The sequence below is a fragment of the Cygnus atratus genome, chromosome 11 (genome assembly GCF_013377495.2).
Source record: "Cygnus atratus isolate AKBS03 ecotype Queensland, Australia chromosome 11, CAtr_DNAZoo_HiC_assembly, whole genome shotgun sequence".
Lineage (NCBI taxonomy): Eukaryota > Metazoa > Chordata > Aves > Anseriformes > Anatidae > Cygnus > Cygnus atratus.
The window spans coordinates 3,132,371-3,156,711 of record NC_066372.1 but is presented as its reverse complement, the minus strand read 5'-3'; the positions used below and the strand labels follow the sequence as shown (position 1 = coordinate 3,156,711).

Sequence of the window (24,341 nt, the reverse complement as noted above, 5' to 3'; positions counted from 1 at the left end):
TCTGAACTCTAGGACTGCAGGTCTTGGAAGTAGAGGGTGGAGACTGCTTTTTAAATATTTGTACAGGGAGGAGGACAAAGTTTGAAACTGCCCTGAAAGTAACTCTGCATGTCTCCAAGGATAGGTTAATTGTGCAGGGTTTCACAAGAACCACTCCCTGGAGGTATTTGAATAACAGATTGACATTATGGGGTGCAGTGAAAGGTGTGTGCATTTCAAAAGCCTAAGGAGAAAATTTTCTTCTGAAGCAACCCCTTTAGAAAGCATTTTTACGCCCTTCCTGTGAAGGGCTCCTTGCTTTCTACCAATCATTTACAAATTATATTTGTTATCAGCCATATGGAGAGTTGAGGTTTAAGTGGTCTGTTTGGTGTGGCCTGTTTGTCCAAACAGATGTTCCACAAATCTGATATAACAGCAGGGATACCTTAAGGTTTTTTCTCCCCAAGGCCTAAGGCTTTCCCCTAGCTCTGGCCAGTGGAAGGGTTCAGCTGTTTAACTGTAATTCATAGTAGAACTGAACCTTAACAGTTTCTTACTGTTCCAAGTGATGCTGCTGCAGTGCCTGTTCTTCCTCCATAAGATCTTGCACAGGATGAAATAAAATTTAGGTTGTGAGAGAGTTAATTTAACATTGACTAGCTAGCATTATTGTTTGTATCTGCTGCTAAAAATATGCTCTATAGGCCTACGGCTAGCTAACAAAATACCAACAAGACAAGGCAAATACTTCTGTATGAGTGCAGAAGCGTAGTAGAAGACGTGAAGCGAGCTTCTCTTTGTATAATATACTGGCTGTAAGATTTGCATTTAAGCCTCTTTTAAGCAACAGTAAATTTAGGGGTATTGAAGCTGAAAGAACATATACTTGAGTAGAGGGGATATTTACACAGCTCTTTGCCCTTGGCAGAACATGTGAGAGCAAAAGAAACACTGTATAGGAGAAGGAAGGCTAAATAAAATCTAATCTTTAGTAAAAACCTCCGTGTTTGCTTTTTAAAGCATTTTCCCTTCCTTCTAATGTGTTTGAATGAAAAGAGGCTTTGTAGAGCCACAAAGTAAATGATCTGTTTTTTTCTTCTTCCCCAAGATGGGGTAGGATTTAAAAACAAGCAAACAAACACACACACACACACACAAGCTTTTGCTGGTGTTTGTGATTGTGTTTGATGGCTCAGGCTTCTCACTTCTGCTAAAAATGTTCTTATGTCAGTGTGTGGCTGCCAGTTCCACTTGCTCACTGGACTATATCGCTGTTAGACCTGCGTGGTGGATGCAGGCCTGCAGCAGTGGTATATTTACGTAAAAATAACTTTGTTTTTGTTGTTTGTTTGTTTCAACCTCTTAATCTGTTGGAAAATGTTGCATTAAGTCACAACAGTGGAAAGTGGATTGGCTGGCTCTCGCGTCTTAGTGCCCAATTGTTAACTCTGGTAGCTTATCATAGTTAAATTCCAATCCTGCAAGGGCTTGCTGTTATTGCTGGTGTAATGTAAAGTAAGTGTTGACTGGGGATGGGGACGTTTCAGGACAGGAAAAAGCAAAAAGGTTTCAAATGCTTTCCACTGACTCTTCCGTCAGAGGTATCAGAATAAATCTGTCTGCATTTGGTCATGGTAAGCCCAGTCACAGCTAAGTTGATTGATCGGGGTTCTGTCTTGTATCCAAGAGCAGTACTAACGTAAAGCTGAAACTTCAGAGATAGTTACGGTTTTAGTTTAATGGTGGTGATTGACGCCTACATACTAGGGATACGGGGTTTGTTCCAGTCCTCAAGCTGTGAGTTGATACTCACAAAATGAATTGGTTGTGTTTTGGTATCCGTTGCCCTCCTTGGTAAGAGGCAATTGTATGCCAGTTTTCTGTTGCTTTTAGAAAGGTTATTTTAGGCTTATCTTTTCATGTTCATTTCTTTGAAAACAACATAAGGCAGCTCTCTGTTTGTTTTGGGGGAAGAGACGCTCAGTAGCTACTCAACAGGAAAGTACTAGTGCACCTGCACTAGTTTTTCTAGTATACATTACATTTTCCAGAGCTTTTTGTTATACGTTCCAGCTGGTTTTGCACTTTGATCAGAATATATCCAACATGGTATAGTTTAAAACTAGCATCATAATAAAAACTTTTGAAAATTGCCCTCTAAACTTTATTAAAAAAGCTATTTTTTATTCTGTTACGAAAATACTTTTTTAAGACTGAAAAATAGCTATTAATAGAGAAATGGTTGTCATGTAAAAGAAGACAGAACTATGGTCAACTACTCTGAGAGCCTGTTACAGTGCGTTTGCAAAAGTTGAATAAATATGTAATATTTGAAGTGTTGTGGTGCCTTTTTATTTAAATGTAGTGGGCAGTCTGGGGGGGGGGGGGGGAAGGATTTTGTGTGTGTTAATAATGTCACAATGAATGTGAAATCAGAATTGCATTGCTAATGCATTTAAGCAGCTTTTGCCAGCTTTCACACAGGTTAAAAACAGTTATGCAGTTCATTTTCCAGACACCTTGAATACTTTTCTTTGACCTTGATCTTCAGTCTTTCTTGAAGAAGCTAAAATTGTGTTACATTCACTTCGTAGTAAAAGGAGCATAATAAAAATGAATTATGCTTTTTTTTTTTTTTTTCCCATCACAGCTAAATTTTTGTTTGATACCTTGGCGTAATTGGGGGTTTAAGGTGAAAGCAGTGTAAAAGAACACAGAACTGGGCCTACTGCTGGATGCTTTGTAGTTCAAGTGGTGACTTGTATTTTAAACATCTGTCAAAAGAAGCCTTGGTGGAGTTGTTGCCTAACTAACTAACGCTTTTTGCTTTGCTTTTTAAGGTGTCTCCTGAATTCTCACTATGTCTGATGGGGACTATGATTACCTCATAAAATTTCTAGCACTCGGTGACTCTGGAGTGGGAAAGACCAGCCTTCTTTACCAATATACAGATGGCAAATTTAATTCCAAGTTTATCACAACTGTGGGCATCGACTTCCGGGAAAAGAGAGTGGTGAGTTTTCACAAGCAGTGTGCTACTTTAAAATGATAGCTGTTTTGTAGCTGGTGGCTAACATCTGTGTTTTTTTTTTTTTGTTTTTTTTTTCCCAAATCTATCCTGCTAATCCTTATGTGTAGGCATGCCATCCATAGTTACTATGTATTTACTTTTGTGACAAGGGAATCATCTTATCTGGCCAGTTTTTATTTTTTGTGTGTGTCCATTTTTCCCAAAGTTAAAATAACAAGAGTTGATTCTAAGCAACCATTTCTTACTGCTCAGGAGGGGTAGATGCGTGTATCTGCTGAGTGGGTTGTGCCCATAGAAGCTCATGTTGAACTCTCTATGTGAGGAGGGATTGAGCTGTCACAAAAATGTTTTTGTTGTTTGTGAACTGAAATGGCTTTAAAACCATTTTAATGTATGTGAAAGAAATCAGGTAATGCAATGTACAGAGCTGATCAGGCTTCCTGAGCAGTTTCCACTACGAGAGAAGAATTATGGAAGACAAAGTAGAAAGGCTTTTTTAACCCCCAAGTTGTTGTTCGAGTAGGCAAATATGCTTTTGATGGGATGGTGCGGGGCACTACATCATGATAACCAGCTGGGTGCTGGTCCTCCCTGCACAAAGAAATTGAGTTAGCACAGCTTTTTCTTTCATTCTCATGTGGAAGTATTAAATGTCTTTCAGAGTAGTGTGTTAAAATTTTGAGTGCCCCTTGAATATTGTGTTCAGTTTTGGGCCCTTCACTACTGTAATTGAGTTGCTTGAGCACATACAGAGAAAAGCAAGAAAGCTAGCTGAAAGGACTAGAAAACAAGACACATGAAGGGAACAACTGAGGGAACTGGGGCTGTTTAGTCTGGAGAAGAGGAGGCTGAGGGGAGACCTCATCACTCTGTACAACTACCTGAAGGAAGGTTGCAGTAAAGAAGGTGTCAGTTCTCGTCTCAGGTGACAAGTGACAGGGAATAGCTTCAAGCTGAGCCAGGGGAGGTTTAGATTGGAAGTTAGGAAGAATCTCTTCATGGAGGGGGGCTGGTTAAGCATTGGAATGGGCTGCCCAGGGAAGTGTCACTGTCCCTGGAGGCACTTAAGAGAGATCTGGACATGGTACTAAGGAACGTGGCTCAGTGATGGGACTTTGGAGGTCAGGTTGACAGTTGGACTTGATGATCTTGAAAGTCCTTTCCAACCTAGATGATTCTATGATTACCCAAGTGTCCAGAAGTCTGGGTGTTGTAATATTAGGACATTGTGTAGACTGGCTTTTGGTGGATGACATGCACCACAGTAGTGGAAGGAGTAAATGCCTTCATATGATGTGAAACTAGTCTCCTGAATAAGTTAGTATTCCTTTTGTGAGATGGTATGCATGGTGGATTTTCTCAGTTGGCATGTCTGATAATTTAGTTCGTTTCACAGCCTGATTCATCTAATCCACAAATTCAGTAAGCTTATGTGTCTTTAAAGATAACATTTGTAACTCCAGTAATCTTAGGTACAACAACAATTGAAGGAAAAGACAATCAAATGTGAAGTGTTCTAAACAATAAGTGAACCTATTTTTATCTGATCCTTCCAAAGCTAACAGATGCCCTTGTTTATATTTTCACGCTGAGTAAACTCTTCAGCTTTCATTATTAGCATCCAATTTCTGCTTTTATAAACTATGATAAGATCTACCCTAATCTCTTTCAGTAATTTTTTGACAACTAAAAAGATACATCATTAGCTTGGAGTATATTCTGTTTGCTAATGAGGTTCTGTTACTGGTACAAATTTATTGCCAGGTTGCATGTTGTGATCGTTGCTGTCTTATAATTACATTTTCATGTGAACAGGATAGAACATAATAGTAAAAAGTAGAAAATTGAAATACAGAAAATAAGATTGCCTAATGAAACTCAGTGGCCACTCTAAGTATTTGCTTGGAATGTGTAGTCTATTGGAAATGTTTTTTTTTTTTCCAGGTCCAGCTTATCTTTATTTTTAAATATTCAGTTAAATGCAAAATTAAAATGCAACTCATATTACTTTTGTCATAAAGTAAAGGGATTGAGTTGTAGTTGGGAATCCTTGCATTGGCAATCCTAGTTTTGCTGCATTTAACAACTTGAAATGTCAGTTATTTTGTGTTTCGTAGAGGTTGGACTGCTAACACTCAGTCTTGCAAATTTACCTTTTGAAGGTGTATAGACCAAATGGTCCAGATGGCGTTGGTGGCAGAGGACAGCGGATACATCTTCAGCTCTGGGATACTGCAGGGCAGGAAAGGTATGTTTCCTTCCCTGCCCCTCCAATCTAGAAAGTGAAGCAGGTGCTATCAAGGTAGATGCAAATGGAACCAAGTACGTGACTTCTCCTTATTGATTGTTACATTTTATTGGTATGACTCAAGATGGTTAAATGTATTTACTATGGTGTTGGACAGTGATGACAATTTCTCATGAGTACCCCTTAAATCACAACTGTATTAAATTAGAACCTTAAAACTGTAATTGTTGCTTTTTGTCTTCTGGAAACTTTCAGTTTTTTTTCATGGCCAATGCAAATAGATGTTTTTAAGGTTTTTCTTTTTATGTTTTTCTTAAACTTCTGTGAATATGCCAAGGTGTTGGAAAAGTCGGACTGGTGAAATCACATCATGGGTTCTTTCCTATTTGTCCATTGAAAGACAAACATCTTAATGGTTGATTGTCTGAAAATCAAGAACCGATGTGTGTAGTAACAAATTTCAGTTCAAAGTTTGTTTTTTGTTCTCATTTTAATTTCTGAATCTTGATGAAGGCATGCTGTATAATGCAAGACTTTATTTAAAGCTCTCAGGCTTGAGTGAAATGTCTCCTTGACTTCCTTAGGCCTGGGTTAGGCCATAGTAATGTTAGCAACTCCTGTTATCCATTCCTTACATCAGCAAAATAATTATTATGAATATTTCATTCTAGTTAATCCAGTCTTTAGATACCTCAGTTTCATGACTATATGTAATTATATTTTCAAAGTAACTTATCAGATGTGCTGAACAATTTCACTTTGCTGTTCTAGGTTTCGTAGCTTGACAACGGCTTTCTTCAGAGATGCCATGGGGTTTCTTCTACTCTTTGATCTGACAAATGAGCAAAGCTTCCTCAATGTCAGGAACTGGATAAGTACGGCATTCTTTCTTCTTTCTTTTCTTTTCTCTCTTTGTATTTCTGCAGCAGTGGATGGGGGCTGTTTTTGCAAATGTCTCACTGAGAAATAGAACTGAAAATACTAGTTTTTGAAGATTTCTCGGGAAGAAGAAAGTAAATGTTGCATTTGTAATTGTAATAGCTGTTAGTGCTTACCTGAAATTCAGCTTTGCCTACTTAACGTTGAATTTTAACCTATATAAAAGCAAACTCAGAGAGCATCATATCCCTGACTCGGGTGATATTCAGTAATTTAAGTCTGTGGAAAGCCTATTTGACTCACCTGAAGCTTTGTCAGCAAAGCTTAACGGAAGGCAAATGTTACCAGGCTGCCGTGTCTAGAGGAAGCCTTTCTCAAACCTGTTGCATCATCCATCAGGAGAAGGAAGTAGTTGTACTTTTTTTCTGTCAGCTCAGTGAAGATGCTTGTTGAGCATAATCCCTTAAGCTACAAATATGCAGCTTCTCTGCTAGCCTTGACGGGCTTCTGCTCCCTCGACTTGTTCACTGAGCGTGCGATAGTGGGCATCCACCTGTTCTCTGCCTCCTCAGTACAGCTGCAAAAGTCTTGAGAGAGAACAGATAACACAATTGTTTCTCTTTCAAAAAGTCATTTCTCCTGAAAGTCTTTGTGTCTCCTGAAACACAGTAATATTCTTGATGAGCTTTATGTGACAGTAAGTCATGACTTCTATTCATATTATTTCTGTTAGGTCAACTACAAATGCATGCGTATTGTGAAAACCCTGACATTGTATTATGTGGAAATAAGAGTGATCTGGAAGACCAAAGAATGGTGAAAGAAGAAGAGGCTAAGGAACTTGCAGAAAAATATGGGTAAGTAACTTCCTTCCAGTTACTGCTGTGTTTAAAGCAAAGTGAAATGCTTTCTGTAATGCCTTTTCTGAATAATGGAAGGTTATTGTGCAAAGTATTTTAGAATGCTGAACTGAGCTATACAATGCCCCCCCCCTGTTTTTTTGCTGTCGGAGATTAATGTTTTCTGCATCGTCTAAAAAATTGCACTTAATCTCGCGCTGGAGATTAGTTAATCTTCTTTCCTTGGTAGTAAGCAAAATAAAAAGAAAGTAAACGGTTTCACAAACATTTTGGTGAACACGTGGACTTTAGCTGTAAAAGCAGGTGAATTATGGTGGTCTAATTATTAGGCTCTTGCCTGTGCTGAAGCTTTCTATGAGGCATGGAAAACCTGTGTCTCTTGCAAAGCAAAATCTGAAAGCTTTTGGTGAGGTGATGACCATCACATGAGATTTTAGGGGGGAGGAAGTAATGCTAAGCAATGACATCCTAATTTACAAGTTGAGTTTTGTTACAACAGTTTGTTGTAGAGCAGCTCTTGCCACTGGCATGGCAGCTGAAACCTGCTGCCTCAGTTTCTTTGAGAGCCTCGGGACTCATTCACAGGCATTTGGAGAGTAATTACTGAATGCTGGCTTCCCACAGAAGAAAGTAATGGTCTGGATCACTGTTCCCCTGTTCTCTGTCCCCCTGCCCGTACTGTCAGCCTGTTCAGTCTTTCCTCGGTTGTTCAAGCAATTTTGTGCTTAACTGGGTTCTAGGTCACTTAGCCTCAAAAGGTTCAGCTGTGTCTTCTGGCAGGCACCTGCACTCTCACAGACTAGAGGGAGCCTGAAAACCAAACATCAAACAGATCAGCAGAAAGACAGGGTAGCCTTCTGTTTCTCCATTCCTACAGGCAAGGGTCATGTGTCCCTAAAGGAAAGACGGCAAAGTTTTTCTTCCTATCATATACTAATTAATCCCGTAGTAAGTACTCTTATAACTCATGAAACTATTCCATGGCTTTCTTCTCTGCACTACATTTGTGTTTCAGTGTGGATCAGAGGTATGTTTTTTGAAGCAAATCGTCTGACCCATTTGATTCACATAGTGGAGCAGCCTTCTAGCATGTGAACTGGATTCCTTCTCACTTAAAAACTAAACTAGATAATGTGCTCCAACCAGTAATCTGTATTCAGAATAGTGGGGGGGATTCTGGGGGACTAGACGTGATTTTGGACCAGCTCTAAACCACAAAACACATGTAGTGTGAACACCGAGTCCTAAATGGTAATTGTGTTCTGTAAGTCTGGTCCAGTTGTGCCATGCTGTTTTCTATCACAGATGTAGACACAAACTAGCTTTCCTTGACCTTGAAGACCAATAAAAAGCAAACTGTCTATTAGAAATAAATGCATTTAGTGCACTGTGGCATTGAGATAGAATAGGTGCTAGGATTCACATACTTTCCCAAATGCTTGTGAGAAGAAGCAAACTAAATCCTAATGTAGCAAACAGTTGTCTGTTGATTAAAGTATGAGATACTCAATGTCCTCTTTCTGTGGAAAGATCTTGTACTGGTAAGTGATGTGTTTTGAAAATGGTTATAGGAGACCTAGACATTTAGATTAGTCATTGGATCTTGCAAATTAAATAAGAAATATTTAAAATTATGAAGTGTTTAATTTCAGTCGTTGGGGTGGTAACACTTACGTCACTGCTCTGGCACCATCCTGTGGTGAACACTGAGCACTGAAGGTCAAAGCCTACAGTCCCACCATTGAAACACCCTCAGCAATAATGGAAAGTAGCAGTATGTGTTCAATACCCAGGTGTCCAGAAACTTTTTCTAGCAAAGACAGAAGGGGGTATGAGTGTGCTGAAATGAACCTTTTACCAAAAAATAAATAAACAAGCAAACATAAAAACTGCTGCCTAAACTTTGTCAAGATATTTCAGAAGTCTACTAGAAAAAGGAGTGGTGTTCAGGAGAATTAGGAAGCCACCTACTTGTAGCAGTTCCAAAATATAGAGGGACTGGATGGGTAAAAGTACATATGCAATTGCTTGAAAATTCACCTGCTGGGTCTGACACAAGACTGGCCAAAGCTTACTCTTTAATGAGGTGTGAATGTTGTGAGTCTTGAATATCTTACTGTCTGTAAAAATCGGTAAAGATAAGAGTCATATGCTAGGTTAGGGTGCAGTGTAAAGTACTACAGCAAGAAGGTGCCCACAATTATGACAGTCTGAATTTTCTTCAGGTAGAAGTCGGAATTAAATTTGGTTAACCTAACGGTTTCTCTCAGGACAGACATTCTACATTAATTTACTGTTTATTACTGCTTGTAGTTCTATTTCTGTAGCCATCTTCCAATGATGAGCTTCGAATTGGGTGAACATCAATGTCCACTAGTTTTTTTTAACATTTGCTTTCCTTCATAATTTTCCACTGGAAATAATTATCCCTATCTTCCTATTCCAGTGTCCTACTTTTTCTTTTCTCCTTTTTTTTCCTATGAGTTTTCTTTTTAGTCATCTGTACTACTATCATTTTCATTTTACTCAGACTTCCTTTTCATTGAGCATCTCTTTGCTTTCTTTATTTCCAGCTTTGTTCCTTTTATTATCTTGCTTGTGCTTTCATTCTACTGTTCTTGCTCTTTCTTCTGTGTCCGTTTACCCTGACACATATGATATCAACTCATATCTTTTGTCCATTCCCCTATTTCTATTTCATGTTCTTCTTTATCTCTTTAGCCAGCTGTATCTGCTGCTTTCCTGTCTTGCTAGGAATGGGGTGTTCAGGGCAATAAGGAGAGAGGAGAAAATACCCTACGTACACTCTCCATTGCAACATGGATGCACTTCTTCCCTCAAAATCTGGATTCCCAAGCAGTGCGTGTACATGTCTTTATATTTGTCTATAGTTATTTGCTTTGGATAGGGATGTGTACCGAGCTGGACTGCTCAATAAAGGAGCAGTGGCTGCTGAATTTAGTACGAGGAAGAATATTTTATCCCTGACTTTTCTCTGCTGGAGACAGATTTCCGCAGGAAGTTGAGCCCCTGCTGGGGCTGCTGACATAAACTGTAAAACAAGTTATTGCTCCAGTTCAGTGACACCTTTTGTAGTGATGATAATAGCACCTCAGTAGAAGTCTTTGCTGCCCTGCCTGTGTGGGAACTGCATGTTGGCACTCCCTCTCTTGCGATGACACCCTAGCTTATGTAGACAGAAATCAGTAAAGAACACATTGGCAGGCAAGGCTATATAGAATAGTTGCAACTGTTACAGGTGAACAGATCTGAAAAACAGACCTCAGGAACATGACTCTGGGAATTTGTACTGACCAGTGCCTCTGTAAAATAATGTAACTTAATGCTTATCCTGTTGCTGTACCAACAAAGTGAGACAATTTATTTGTTTCTTTTGCATTTCAGTCCACTGACCACTTATTGTCTCTCAGTCGTGGTGTAACAATAACAGTGTTAGTGTGATTTTTAAGTATACAGCAGTATTTATGTATTGGTTTTGCTCCTCTCCTGTGAATATGAACTGTGATTTAAGTTTCTGTTTTTTGCCTTCTGCAGAATACCATATTTTGAAACCAGTGCAGCTAATGGGAATAACGTAAGCAAAGCCATTGATACTCTGCTTGACCTTATCATGAAGCGCATGGAGCGGTGTGTGGATAAGTCCTGGATCCCAGAAGGGGTAGTGCGTTCCAATGGGCACAGCTCTACAGAACAACTGAATGAAGAGCAAGAAAAAGGCAGATGTGGCTGTTAACTCAGTTACAATTAAATTTAATGTATATGCTAAAGTATAGTACAGTTGTAGCTTAACTGTTTAACTTACAGACAAATCACATTGAGTAGTTATTTAATGAGCTATATTAACTCTTAATATTAATTCTTGGGTTTTCCTCTCAAACAACATAGACCTTTGCTTGCAAGGTATGCAGCTTATTAGTCATGGGACAGAAATTCATCAGTTTGGTGTAGCACTGCATATTTCCCAAATTCTTTACTTTGGAGGGAAGGAGAGAATAGTTTTCATTAACAAAGGTAGAAGCATCTCTCGGTATGGGCAGTGAGAGAAGGTAGGTTTCTGAATTGAAGAGTGGGTAGGCTTTTAGATTAGATACTGTGACAACTCTTAGTTTTTACAAACAGCAAGCTTACCAACAAGAAATACGTTCTTGATTTTTAGTAGAACAGTTCTTGATTCTATTTTAACAGAAACATTTAATCATTTCATGAATCAATGACAATCATAAAGAGCAAATCCTGTATTCAGCAAAACCCTGCAAGTAGCTTTTCATTGTTTTTCAAACCATCGGTATTTAGTGGCGATGGCCAAAAGAAAGCTATTTTACATGGAGTGTAAAACTTTATAGAGAAGCATGTGGGTGCATACGTAGAGCACTTTAGGTATGTCATGAAACTGAACATTTAAACTACAACTGTACTATGTAAAATATAGCCAACACAGCCTATGAGACCTCCTGACATCATTTGAATTTCCAGAACATGCATATACATATAAATATATGTGTAAATGGCATACGTGTACGTCTGTTATGTTTCTTTTATATTACCAGTCATGTTTTAACAGGAATGTAGGGTAACCTAGATGTCAGCAAAATTTCGTCAGAACTAATGCTTTGTACTGAATTTGTTTTACCAAACACAGATTTGGAATATTTCTTCAGATTTGGATTGAAAAATGAATAATGATTCTCCTATGGTGAAATGCAGCTAAGATACCAGTTCTGTCTAAATCAGTATTTCTATAAATTTATGATGCTTATTTTCTGCAGCCAAGTTTTGTGTCATGTACATCTTGGTTATCATATATTCATTTATGACTTGTTTGTTTCCTTTAGGTTGTGTTTAAAAATGAATAGAGTTACTTTCCCTCCCCGCCCCCGGTAGATCAACTGAATGTCAATTTTGGTTTTGGTGGATCATCATCATATATTGTTGATCATTTTTATTTATTCTTGAAGCAACCTAAGGAACAATCAGTATTTTAGGTCTTTTTTTTTTTTTTTCCAGACTGATTTATAAGATGTGCCTACCAAGCTGTTTTCTACCCTGGCAGAGGTTGTATAACTCTAAAGTATTGCCAATTAAAGTCATAACATACCAAATTGAGTCTTCTTACAGACTTTCCACAGCAGCTTGTTTACAAACTCCAAAGCTATTACTTCTTTAGAAATTACATATTTATTTATTTAAATATTCTGTCTGTTTGGCTACTGCAGTTTCAGGCAAATGTTTTTATCGGTTGTGAACATGAATTGCAATGTAACACATCTTTTGAAGGACCAAAAATGTTTCTACAACAGGAGGTAATCAAAAGATTATATACATGATGTAGCCTCTGGCTATATTAAGAATGCAAGAGTAAGTGTTAAAATTTGGTTCTTAAAATATTTTTGCAAAATAATGTATTCTTCTCTAACAAACACAACATGTAAATATTAAATTTTTATCACAACGTACACAGAGTATTTTGAAAGTGCAATATAATTTGACTGCTCTGAGGCTAAGACAGAGATTAAAGCAATTTATATTGAATAAATACATTTTTTTCTACTGCATCACAATATCAAGGTTCTGAAATGCTTGTGGACCGGAGTTACTGTAGTTTAATTCAGAGTGCCTTTTGAAGTTACAGTCATGTTTCTGACCAGTAAAGTATCAAACTTGACTGTAGGACACAATGTGTTTCAATGTACTTTGGTGTCTGAATTTATTTTAATGTAACTCTTTGCTTTTCAGAGGGTTGCAGTGGAACTTTGTCAGGCATTGACTTTAATGGAAGTTCTTGTGTTTATAGCTCCATCCAGTTCCTGAAAACAGTAAATATTGCAACCAACTACTGAGCTAAGTAACTACTGAAATGGTGTAAAAAATATTTCCTTTTGGATACTTATGTTTAGATTGGATATTAAATATTAAATACTGAAACTGTCATATTTTTGTCATTCATATTATATGTAACTACTGTATAGAGTCTACATAAAATTGCTTTGATGTAAGCCTTAAATCTTATGGCACTTTTCAATCTGTTTTAATTATTTGGTGATAAAACTTTTGTTGCCTTTTTAGCTCTCATGAGAAATTATGCTAAATGTTTCTTGACAGTGAATTGCAGTGTTTTTACTAGTCTACTGCTAGTTTAAAAACAAAACACAAAAATAACTTTCATGCAATGAGAAACTGGTATTTCAAAATGTGTTTTTTTTTTTTTTTTTTCCCCCTCCCGTGTCAGATGAAAATGTTGAGATCTGTAATGGAATAGAAAGTTGTGGAAACCCTTTCTATTAAGATGTTTTGTCCCAGGATTTCTTACCAAGTAATTAAATATTCCTGATCTCAACTTTGTCAGCATTTGTTGAACTGAATTGTAACATTACCCATTGTCTCAGTTCAATAACAGTCTGTGTCCTTCTTCACTGTCCCCATGCCTTATGGCTTTTTTAGTTCAAATGCATGTAAATTCCCTTCTCTAGCTTCAGTGTCACCATTCTTGTTCTCCTCTGGCACTGACTGAACCGGTCAGACGTGGGGGCCTGGTGCATCCTGGGTGATGCCAGAAGGAACCCAAACCCATAGAATAAAATAGAGGCGACACTTCCGTATCTATAAGACATTCAGAAAGTTGCTGACGTGAGCATATAGCCACAAGAAATCAGAAGTTGGAACAGGTGCCCTGAGAAGTTACTGAGTCACCATCCTTGATGATAATGAAAATTCAGCTGGACGGGGCCCTGAGCTACTTGGTGTAATTTGTCCTGCTTTGAACAGGAGTTTAGATGACCTCTAGCAGTCTCATCTAACCAAATTATACTCTCTATGAGCCCAATCCTGCAGGCACATGCACTTGTATATGGTAGTTCTTATTTCCGTTATGATACTTGGACAAGTATGTAAGTTTAGCAGTACATACTATTTTCTGATAATTCATCTGGATTCTGGCTTCAGCAGCCTTCAATCTGTATTGCATTTTTAGATCAGGAATAAGCAGTCCAAATCCACAACGTAATGACATGTATTTGAAGAGGAGGTTAGCACATTGATATGAAAAAGGCAGTGAGAGGAAGAAAAATCCTTGTAAATGCTTGTAGTATCACTGTGCTTTCACATCCCGTCTGTCTGTTGGGGGTGTTGGTGATGGTCTGTAATTCACCGTGTTTAAATCGTAGAAGCCACCAAAAACTTCACACTGTATAGTACTCTGCCAGGAGTAAGCTTTCTTTAGTGAAATAAATACAGCTGGGGCAGGGTTAGGGCAGTCACAGCGGCAGGAAACTCAAACTAATCAAACTGAAAACAATTGACTGTATTTGCATATGCCAAAGAATTGCAGCCCTAGGCCTAGGCAATCTTGTTTACTGCTTTTTGGTTTTGCCTCTAGCTGTGAACTTGGTGTCTTTATAGCTTCCCTCATACAACTGCTTTGCATATGTGTCTCTACCTTCTTCCTATCAGCTGGGTTGCCGTCTGCTGTCACAGCCACTGAGCCTTCACTCGGGTGTGCAGTGTGCGACTATCTGCTATCTTACACAGTCCTGGCCTGCTCACGGTCTGAGAGGCAGGGCTAAGCTGTTGTTCCTGAGGGCTGGGGGTTGAGTACCAGTCACAAGTCATATGCTCCAGCCTGCGCCTCCTGCAATAGGATGTGGCTGAGGTCAGCTTTTCAGAAAGATTGGAGACAAGTTCTGTGCTGATAAGGTTAGTGTCTCTACTGCTCTAAATCGATTTTTATTCCTTCTATCTTTTTTAATACAACCCCAAGCTGACTTACTTTTTTGTTGCCCTAGAAACCAGAAAACAACATCTGCCCTACAGGCATGTGCAATTCAATACATGAATTTTTCACCAAATGTTCGGATAGTTTATTTTAAAGGGAGAAGCAGGAATTGTGGTGCTGGAGCTTTACATAATGAAAAGATTTCAGATGCTAAGCTGGGATAGCATCCTAGGGCTGAAGGTGAGAGAGGAGGCCCGGTCTAGGTTTAAACGATACAGGAATGTACAGGACCAAGCTTCTTCATGAACAATTAACTGCACAGGAGGGATAACAGAAAGTGTAATGGGTTATTTCCATTCTAAAAGGGGAATGCATGTTTCAGCAAGTGGGAAGTCACCTGGGAAAGTGAAAAGACAGCTTATTTTAAAAGACAAAGTAAAGTGAAGTGCTAATAGTTTATCACAACTTATTTTTTTAATGGGTTCGTTATTGTGAGTATCTCGGCTTTCCCCAGGCTTCTTTCTCTGGTGAAATCGCAGCGGTGACCCTGCTCTCGATGCGATGGCTCGCAGTTAGCAACAGGGGGTTGATGTGTGCGTATGCAGGGGGTGAGCGTCGTGTGTCGGCGGCTCTGTGCCGTGTCACGGCTCTCCGAGGCGCCCCTGTCGCCTTTCTCCCCCCGGCCCGTTGGTGCAGTCGCCCCGAAGCGGGGCCGGGGGCCTGGCCGCGGGCGCTGCGCCCCGCCTGCCCACCGGGGGGCGCTGGCGTCACGGCGCGGCGCGGCGGCCGCGGCCTTCCGGCGAGCTCAGAGCGCGCTTCCGGCGGGGCCTGCGGGGCGGCGCGCGGCGGGGCGGCGGCGATGCGCATCGAGAAGTGCTACTTCTGCTCCGGGCCCATCTACCCGGGGCACGGCGTCATGTTCGTGCGCAACGACTGCAAGGTACCGCGGGGGGGGGCGGCCGGGGCCTCCGCGGGTACCGGCCGGGCCGTGCCGCCGGGGCCGCTGCTGCAGCGCGGCTGAGCCCGGTGCGGGGTGAGGCTCGCACGAGTCGCCTGCTGCCGGTGCCAGGGCCCGGCCCGTGCTGCCCCGAGTCACGGCTCTTGGGGGTTGGGTGTAAAGAGGATGTAAAAAAAGTAATTGAAGACGATTACTGAAGACTTTATGTTTTCCATTCGTTTTCTTTAGAAGCGATTATCAGAGGGGGATGAGTTTAAGGTTGCAAAAAAGTAGGGTTTTCACAAGCTCGTGGATAACGAGTGTAATTTTATGTGCCTTTAAGTGAAGTTTTAGCTCTGGTCTGGATGGTAGGTAGCCCAGGATACTTCAAGCGATGCACAGATTTATGGACGCTGAAGGACTCTAGATGATGATATGGTTATGTATTTTTTCTTTCCCTTTCTTATTTCATTGTCATCTTGCTACTTACTCTTTTTGACTGGAAAATGACAGCTGGATGTGGGACTATTTCCAGTAGTTTGGGACTGGATTATTCATAGCTCAACAGTTTACTACGTAATTTCAGTACTAGTTTAAGTGAAATTTCAAGTATGAATAGTAAAGTTTCTTTTATGCATCTTTGACAGGCCTGAAAACACCACCTGGATGAACATAAGTGGCTTCCATGGCTAGTAGGGGCAGATGCCTCAAACGAGTCTAGCACAACGTAGCTATAAAATTAAATGCAGCGTTTTGTTTTATAGTTACCTTTAGAAAGCTGGGGGTGGCCGTGGGATCCAGATATAAACAACGGAATGAACTAAGTGATAGTTGTTCATGGGTGAAATACATACAAACAATTTAATGACAAAAATGTTTTGTTACAGATTAGTTCTTGTGACCCTATGATGGTCATAGCCATTGGTAACTGGTAAAGACTTCGTAACAACTTTAGAATTAAATAAGTTATGCCTGTATACGTAATGAGGAGAACTAGCAGATGACAGTGACTATTTCATGAGCAGAATAAAAGTGATATTTTCTCAGTGGCAACTTCCTTGTGTACTTTATTTCATGATGTAATCGTGCAGTTAGCTAAACAGTATTGGGAACCCACTTGATAAGTAGCTGTCTGGTTGTTGTTTGCTTTTCTGTCGTTTACAGAGGATGAGATTGATGCTACCAGCTTGCATCAAATATTTAATGTTGTCCTTTTTCTTACAAACCTTGATTTAAAGTATTCAAAATGAACTAGGTAGGCTATTTAAATAAAATACAGCAGCAATTTTGAAAATATCAGTCATTTGCAATTTAAGATCACTGTGTGGAATGAATGATTTTAAAGATTTTTCATTAAACACGAATCTGTTAATTAATAGTATTTAAGCACTGGAAATTTAAAGGTCTTTCCAATGGGACTTAACATTAAAGACTAATTTCTTATCATTTACTTTGAAAATGAATATTCAACCATTTTCTTCTGGTTGTTTTTCAGTCCAGTACCCAGTGGGAAACTAGGGTTATGCTATCATGCATCATTAACTTGAAGAACACAGTTTAATTTGAATGAACTTTGGCAATTCTTCTTTATGTGTTGGATTTTGCAGATTATATTTGGAGTAGTAGAGCAAAAAGCCAAAGCATTCTCAATTATTTTTGTAGATGAGTGGAATAATTGTACATCGCAGGACGTAGAAATCTGTAGAATGTATGGAAAAAAAGGAGCAAGGAAAAAAAAGGAAAAATGGTCGGTTGGAATATTTTGGTTTGCGCTTTAATTGCTTTCAGTGAATTCAGTCCAAGACATTATAATATGCGTAGCACTCCTCTTGAGTGGTGATCTTTAAGGTTTAAAACTGTGATCCAAACAACAGGTGTGTGTAATACACACAGTGTGTGTATTACATTGAAAAATATTATATGAGAGGTATGAGGATTTCTTCTTGTCAGGATGGCACTGTATCTAAAAAACGCTGACAGGTATAGAAAATTATTTATTCACAGTGCATGTTTGGTTTTATAGTTATTTTGGCAGATGATAAATAAAACCCAGCCAAGTTGTGAGGATTTTAATCAGCTTATCTGTATGTTGTGTATGTCACTGACAGCTGTGAAAATGACTTTATAAAGAAGAAACAAGAACAGTGCTTGAAATTGTTTGTTTTATAAGTAAAAACTTTATCAAAGAAACAAAACTAGTCATGTAATTATGGGAGATTCTTTTTATATATCGTCTCTGTGCTATTCTCTTCTCTTTCTAAATTGTAAGTGGTTTCCAACTTTTTTTGTAGTCAGTTTTCACTTGGGAGGATGACTAAGGCTTCGGACATTGGGGGATCTAGCATCTTCCTTACATCTTGCTTCTGCCCCCATTGCTTTTTCACCATGTCACTTCTTGCATCATTATGCTTTATTATTTGGGAGCTGCTGATGAGGATACCAATCTGGTTCTTAGATGCCAAATTGTACTGAGTGTCTTAGCTTGCCGAACTTAATTGCAGCAGTCCTTCATGTAATGAAACTTGCTGTAGCTGAATGTTGCACTGAGAGTGAAATAAATTAATAAATATATAACATAAAGCAAGTGTGTTTAGTTTTCCTGTACAGGGTTCTGTTGAAATGTAACACAAATACTAACTTTTGGAAGAGTGTTCTTTTTGTGTGCTGTAACAAGATTTGTGCATGTTTATTTCATTAAGACTCTGAGTTTAGTCTGAGTGGGCTCCAGAGACCCCATAGGTAGTGTATGCATGCCTTAGTGTGTAGTAATAGCAACATGAACTCTGGAAGAATGAATGCATCATGGCTGAACTTTAACTACTCCACCAAAAGCTTAGTGTGTTAGGGTAAGCACTATGTATATGAGCAATTACTGCTCGCCCAGCTGCAGTCCCTCACAGAACACATTTTTTCCCATTTCTGCATCATAGTTATTACAGACAAAAATCTGCAAAATAGAAATAATACTTGTCTGTAAGCTGGTAATTTGCTAAAATGTAGTATCACTGAGAATGATTAAAAAAACAACCCCCAAAGCAGCCACCATCCCTTATAGTTGCTTAATAGCGACATTTGAAATAAGAAGACTGAAATTTAAAAGATCAGCGTCATTTTCAATGAGCTGTATTGTTAGAGAAATGCCACTGTTTGATACCCTGTTTGCAATTGGGTGGGAATAACATGATTTGACTCTTTTTTTTTTTTTTTCCCAAGATATTTAGATTCTGCAAATCAAAATGTCACAAAAACTTCAAAAAGAAGCGGAATCCAAGAAAGATCAGATGGACCAAAGCATTCCGGAAAGCAGCTGGCAAAGAATTGACAGTGGTAAGGAGATGAACATCTTACGTTACACTTTACACTAACTCATCAAAACGGCAGTAAGCTAGCCTTTTCCACTTCTAAACACATTAGGTTAACTAGCTGAATGTTTTATTGTTTAGTTAGATGAGCACCAGGTATGGAGTTAGTGTAGAAAAGAGGGATTGTGGGAGAGTATGTGAATTTCCTTGAGGGTGAGCTATTCATTCGGTTTGACTATAACATTGAAGTTCACATTTCAGCTTCTGTGTGAGAGCCAGTTGCATATATCCACAATACATGCAAAATCCAAGACGTGCTTTTTCCATCTGTAAATCTTCTGCTCTGTGAACATAGACCTTTGGTAATTGTATTTCTGCACAATCAGATAATCTGGCTTACAGGGTGCCTATAAGAAGTCTCTCTATATAAACACCTAAGTTACCTTTGGAAATCTCCTTAAAGCCTACAGTATATAGGGAAAGTCTTTGCATAGATAGGAATGTTTCAAAAAGAGTGTATGAGAACTTACGATGGTTAAGAAGAAAAGACAAAGTTACTTCAGTGGTAAAAATACTAAGTACTCATATTTTACAGGACAGTCCTTAAGTAATAAATGTTGTCAGGTGGTTGTTCACAAAGTATTTCTGAAGGACTGGCTTATTCTTCCCCTTAGAGTGACTGAGGACACTGGCATTATGTCCTGTTACGCTTGGAATTTAGAGCATTTTTTGGCCAGTGTTTTTTTTTTTTTAATACGTTTTGATGCTATGCCATGGTGAAGACTAGTATTTGTTTCATAATGGAGCAAAGTTTGTGAGTCTATGTGTGCCATTTCTTGCTACTACATATTGTAGCTCTCATTGGAGCTGTCTTTACATGAAGTGAAGATTAAAACTCTGCTTTACTGTTACAAGAAAAAAAGCCTGTGGGTAAGGAAAAATCTTCAGACAAAATTGGTGCAAAAATAATTATGTCTAGCAGAAAAAAAACAACACCTCCCATCAGCTGACCCCAAACCCTACAGTGTCATCAATTGAAATATTTCACCATTTCAAATGATTTTATATTGTTACGATATTCTTAAAATGAAATAATGTTTCTTGAACTTTTTCAAAATTCTGGACTGTTGAATAATGACTACACATTTTAAGTTTTGCCTTCTACCTGTCTAGTCTACTCTGTAGTGCCTACTTCACTTCAGAACTTTTCTGTTCCCTTTGTCTTGTTAAAAAAAAAAAATAGTCAAAGGAGATGGTTTGGTAAATAGTTCTTTTCAGGCAAATCACTGTGGCATGTGACACTTTGAGGTCAAACACTAATATATTCCCTTCTAGTCTAGTAATCTCTAAATGTATTTAAAATATAGGAATTGAGAATATTAATAGTTGAGTGCTACAGTAAGAATGTATTGATCTAAATATGCTTCTGTATGTAATCTGTATTTACTTTTTCTTAATACAGGATAATTCATTTGAATTTGAAAAACGTAGAAATGAGCCAGTGAAATACCAGAGAGAGTTGTGGAACAAGACTGGTGAGTCATGTTAGAAAAAGAACAAAAGAGTAACTGTGAGGAGTGAACTTTTACTTTACATGCACATGTTTTCAGGAGACTACTTAGAATAGTTACGCTCTTTAATGATTGTTCTTGGAAATTACCGGAGTCATGACTGGAGTCTTAGGTGTGGGGCTGTTGTGAATGGGTATGGGGTTTTGCTTGATTTTATTCTATTTATTTATTTATTTATTTTCAGAAACTGTTTAGAAAACCAGGTGTAGCATTACTGTATTTTGAACTGTTATCTTTGAAAAAGCCTTGGTTGTTCTCCAGAATTTTAAGAGGCTCCCAGTGTAAGCCTCTTATACTAATGCCATTGTTTGTTCCCATTCATTCTGCTTTAGTTTGTTTCATAAATAATATAAATGATATAAAATGGAAGAGTTACTTTGTAAGTTAGGAGTGAATGCCAGAAAGGGGAAGATGGTAACTTGCATCTGATTTCAAATAGAGTAAGAGTCTTTTCTTGTGATGCTTAACTGTAGAAAATGTACGTAGGCATAAAAGTGAAACCATTAATAAGTTTTAAAATATAATTCATCATTATACAAAAAATTATCTCCTCTTTGAAGAAGGAAGAATTCTATGCAATATGAGTTCCGTCTGATGTAGAGGTTTCATATTATGGAGTACTGGTAGTGTTGCTCTGTAAAATAGCATGTATTTTCAACTGTATCTATGTAAGCACTTTTACAGCAACTTCTGCTTTGTTTCAGTTGATGCAATGAAGAGAGTGGAGGAAATCAAGCAAAAACGCCAAGCTAGATTTATTATGAACAGGTGAGGAGAAGTATTTGTATTACAGGAGCTCTTGCAAATCTGTACTAGACAGTCAGTCTTTCCAGAAAAATGACAATTAGGAGTTTTAAATGGTTATTTGCTTTGTTACGTATACAGTAATCCAAGCAATGAGGTAAAATAGTTTGAGTGGAGTCTGCTGTGCTACCTAACTACTATGCTACGTTGGCTGTCAAAGAAAATGTAGCTTTTACACATGCAATTGTAATAGCGGTATTTCATTATTTGTAGCTTGGATTTCCAGATTCAAGCACATTTCCGATAAGAGTTGATAGTACTGGCTTTCTGATTTTGAATCCAGTATGTACTTAAATAGGTTTTCAAATAGTTTTTACGTTTATTTGCTTACAGTCAGAGTTACTTAACACTTATATACCTTTAGCTAAATATGTGTGTCATGGATTAAACAGAAAACATCCACCACCTGTTTAAAGGTAATTTAATTTAATATCCCCCATCCTCCAGATTAAAGAAGAGCAAAGAATTGCAGAAGGCAGAAGATATCAAAGAAGTCAAACAGAATATCCACCTTCTTCGTGCTCCACATGCAGGTAAGAACTTGATTTACCTGGTTTGTGTATACTCTTAAAGTATATAATTTTGTGATGAATATTGATCTTTTTTTAGTATGACTTACCCTACTCATCAATAATCATATGCTTTTTTTTTTTTTAAACAATTTATTTGACTATTGAATGTGAAGTATAGCTCTTGTCATGAAATGTGAGCAATATCCTTGTTCTGAATCAAACATACCTTTTTGTTTATTTGGTCCTGCATTCATCCCTTCTTACTGCAGTGTTTTAATTTTATTGCACTTAATACCTGGTACTTTCAGAACTGCAAGTCTCTTAATCAGTGTATTTATATAAGTCTTCCCTTTGAGTTGAATCATTTGAACTCAACAGCCAGTCACATTAATTAATATAAAATACAGGATTTTTTTTTTGTTAGCTAATAATGTAACTTTTTTTTTTGTAGTTCACTGTGTGAACTTACATGAGAATACTGTTTCTGCAGTGTAATGCTAACTTTTTTGATATAATGGTAATTTTGCTAATTTTGACTAAAACCTCTGTATAGTACAGATAAAATATTGTGTATTCTTTGTCAGTGAACTGAGTTTTTAAGTTGGCTTTGAGTTGCAGATACCTATTCCTCCTAAATAATTTTCTGTTTTCCAAACACCTTATTGAAAGTGCTATTTTGTGTTAGATGATGTTGATAAAAACAGATTATAAAGATTATTTATTTTTAAAAATACAGCTAATGGAACACAGTGATAGAGAGAATTTAAAAAAAAAAAAGAACCAACACTAATATCCATTAGTTCTTGTTCTATAAAAATTACTAATGACCTTGTCTCAGTTGGAGGTAGGTTACTTTATTAGTTGTTAACTAGAAATCTGTTATGTTTTTTCCATTTCTGTTTGTGTTACATACAAATCTTAAGACTGTAGCTATGTGAAACAGGCTTTTGTTAGGATATATTTATAGTTAATTTTTTGTTTGTTTTTTAGCTTTGCTTATGTTAAGGGAATGATGCACAATAATGTGCATTTGTTTCTCAGACAACAAAAGTTTCCTTTTCAGTGTTTTGGATTAAAGAGCAGAAACAAATGTCAGTCCTGGATTTTTTTTCATTTTGGTAGCATTATTAAGAGGTAACATTATTGCCATCCAACACACCATTAAGGACAGCTTAAATCTTTTTGCTAGCTATACAAATGGAAAAATATGTTGACTGCATTTTAGACTTTTGCATAAAAACTGTATCAGCTTTTCTATTACAACAATTCTATAATTTTAGGTGGTGATGGAGGTTAACAATAAATAATATTCAGCTTGGTGGGTTTACTGTTAAACAGCTGCTTAGTATATTCAGGTTGTTTTGCCTGTTGAGATATCTTGAATTTAATATTTCTTTGTTTTGAAGGCAAACCAAAACAGCTGGAAGACAAAATGGTGCAGAAGCTACAAGAGGATGTGGATATGGAAGAAGTCTCTTAAAATGCTTCTATCTTTTATTGTCATCTCTTCAGCAGTTAACAATTGCTTACTGCTTCACCTGGCATCGTTCAGAGCTATGCTTACAGTTGAAGAAAAATACATTTTAATAAACAGTGGCTGTTACAGTTTGAATGATTTTTATTGTTATAAAAAAAATAATATGAATAATGGTTTGGGCAGTACTTCGGTTATCTAAGTGGAGAAAACCTTGTCAGCAGGATGAAAAATAAAACATATTATTTGAGATAGTGTGTTCTTTCTTACCCAGAAAGAAAATGTACTTTCCCTTTTCCCTGATAACTCAAGGAGTAAAAGATGTTGGCACTAGACTTATTTTGCCTATTCTTCTGTAGCACTGAAAGCAGATAAAAATGTATTTTAATGGTTATGAGGTTGGGCGGGATGTATTATTTTTATTCAGTGCAATGCAGAAATTTGTTTTCACCCTGGTCATTGAGAACATTTTTCAGTTTGTTATTAATGCAGATTATTTTTGTTTCATCCCCTCTTTAAGTCAACTTCCCCCAAATTACAGTGCAATTGACATTAAACCTGGCAAAGCTAGCATTGATGTAGGACTGGCTGCTATTTGGAAAATAGTAGTGGTGATAGCATCTGGTGTGAAGTTTGAACCACCATTCTCCTAAGCTACTGAAATTCAAATCTGACATGTAATCAAGCTGATTAAGATGCTGAATAAATCATGCTTTTGACTGTTTTTACCTAGCGCTCAAGATTATTTTGATAGAAAGGAAGCTCATGTTAAGCGTAGGTATTTTGCATATTGTGATGGTATTTATTCAGTGTGTCATCAGTACTGAGATAAATTCACTGCTTTTTTTAAACTGCATACAGTTTTATCTACAACACTGTGATAAGAGAAGCTTTCTGAAAACATCTAAAATAGCATTTACTTCTCTGTCAGTGATAATTTCCCTGAAAAATAATTATTAGTTTATTCCAGGTTTGAATATGCGCTATATCAACTCATAAACTTCTTCATATC

General features: G+C 37.7%; 2 protein-coding genes across 7 annotated transcripts in view; both read left to right on the top strand.

Annotated features, from left to right (window-relative positions):
• The window catches only part of RAB27A (RAB27A, member RAS oncogene family), a 36,991-nt gene extending 24,044 nt beyond the window's left edge, over positions 1-12,947 (top strand). For all 6 annotated transcript variants that reach the window (XM_050713088.1, XM_035553888.2, XM_035553885.2 and 3 more), the window contains 5 exons: positions 2,823-2,995; positions 5,176-5,261; positions 6,033-6,136; positions 6,874-6,997; positions 10,556-12,947. In XM_050713088.1, the coding sequence (XP_050569045.1) occupies positions 2,843-2,995; positions 5,176-5,261; positions 6,033-6,136; positions 6,874-6,997; positions 10,556-10,754 (666 nt within the window). In that variant the 5' untranslated portion in view covers positions 2,823-2,842 and the 3' untranslated portion in view covers positions 10,755-12,947. The remainder of the gene's footprint in view (positions 1-2,822; positions 2,996-5,175; positions 5,262-6,032; positions 6,137-6,873; positions 6,998-10,555) is intronic.
• Positions 12,948-15,518: 2,571 nt separating this feature from the next.
• Positions 15,519-24,053, top strand: RSL24D1 (ribosomal L24 domain containing 1). Its single transcript, XM_035553884.2, has 6 exons — positions 15,519-15,669; positions 18,880-18,993; positions 20,431-20,503; positions 21,244-21,307; positions 21,791-21,876; positions 23,262-24,053. The coding sequence occupies exons 1-6, from the start codon at positions 15,589-15,591 to the stop codon at positions 23,333-23,335; spliced, it is 492 nt and encodes a 163-aa protein (XP_035409777.1). The 5' UTR covers positions 15,519-15,588; the 3' UTR covers positions 23,336-24,053.
• The last annotated feature ends 288 nt before the right edge of the window (positions 24,054-24,341 follow it).

Excerpts from the sequence above, each read along its gene's own strand:
- RSL24D1 (XM_035553884.2), top strand. The coding sequence starts at position 15,589 with ATGCGCATCGAGAAGTGCTACTTCTGCTCCGGGCCCATCTACCCGGGG. Across the intron at positions 18,994-20,430 it reads CTGGCAAAGAATTGACAGTG|GATAATTCATTTGAATTTGA; the intron begins GTAAGGAGATGA and ends TTCTTAATACAG. Across the intron at positions 21,308-21,790 it reads GCTAGATTTATTATGAACAG|ATTAAAGAAGAGCAAAGAAT; the intron begins GTGAGGAGAAGT and ends CCCATCCTCCAG.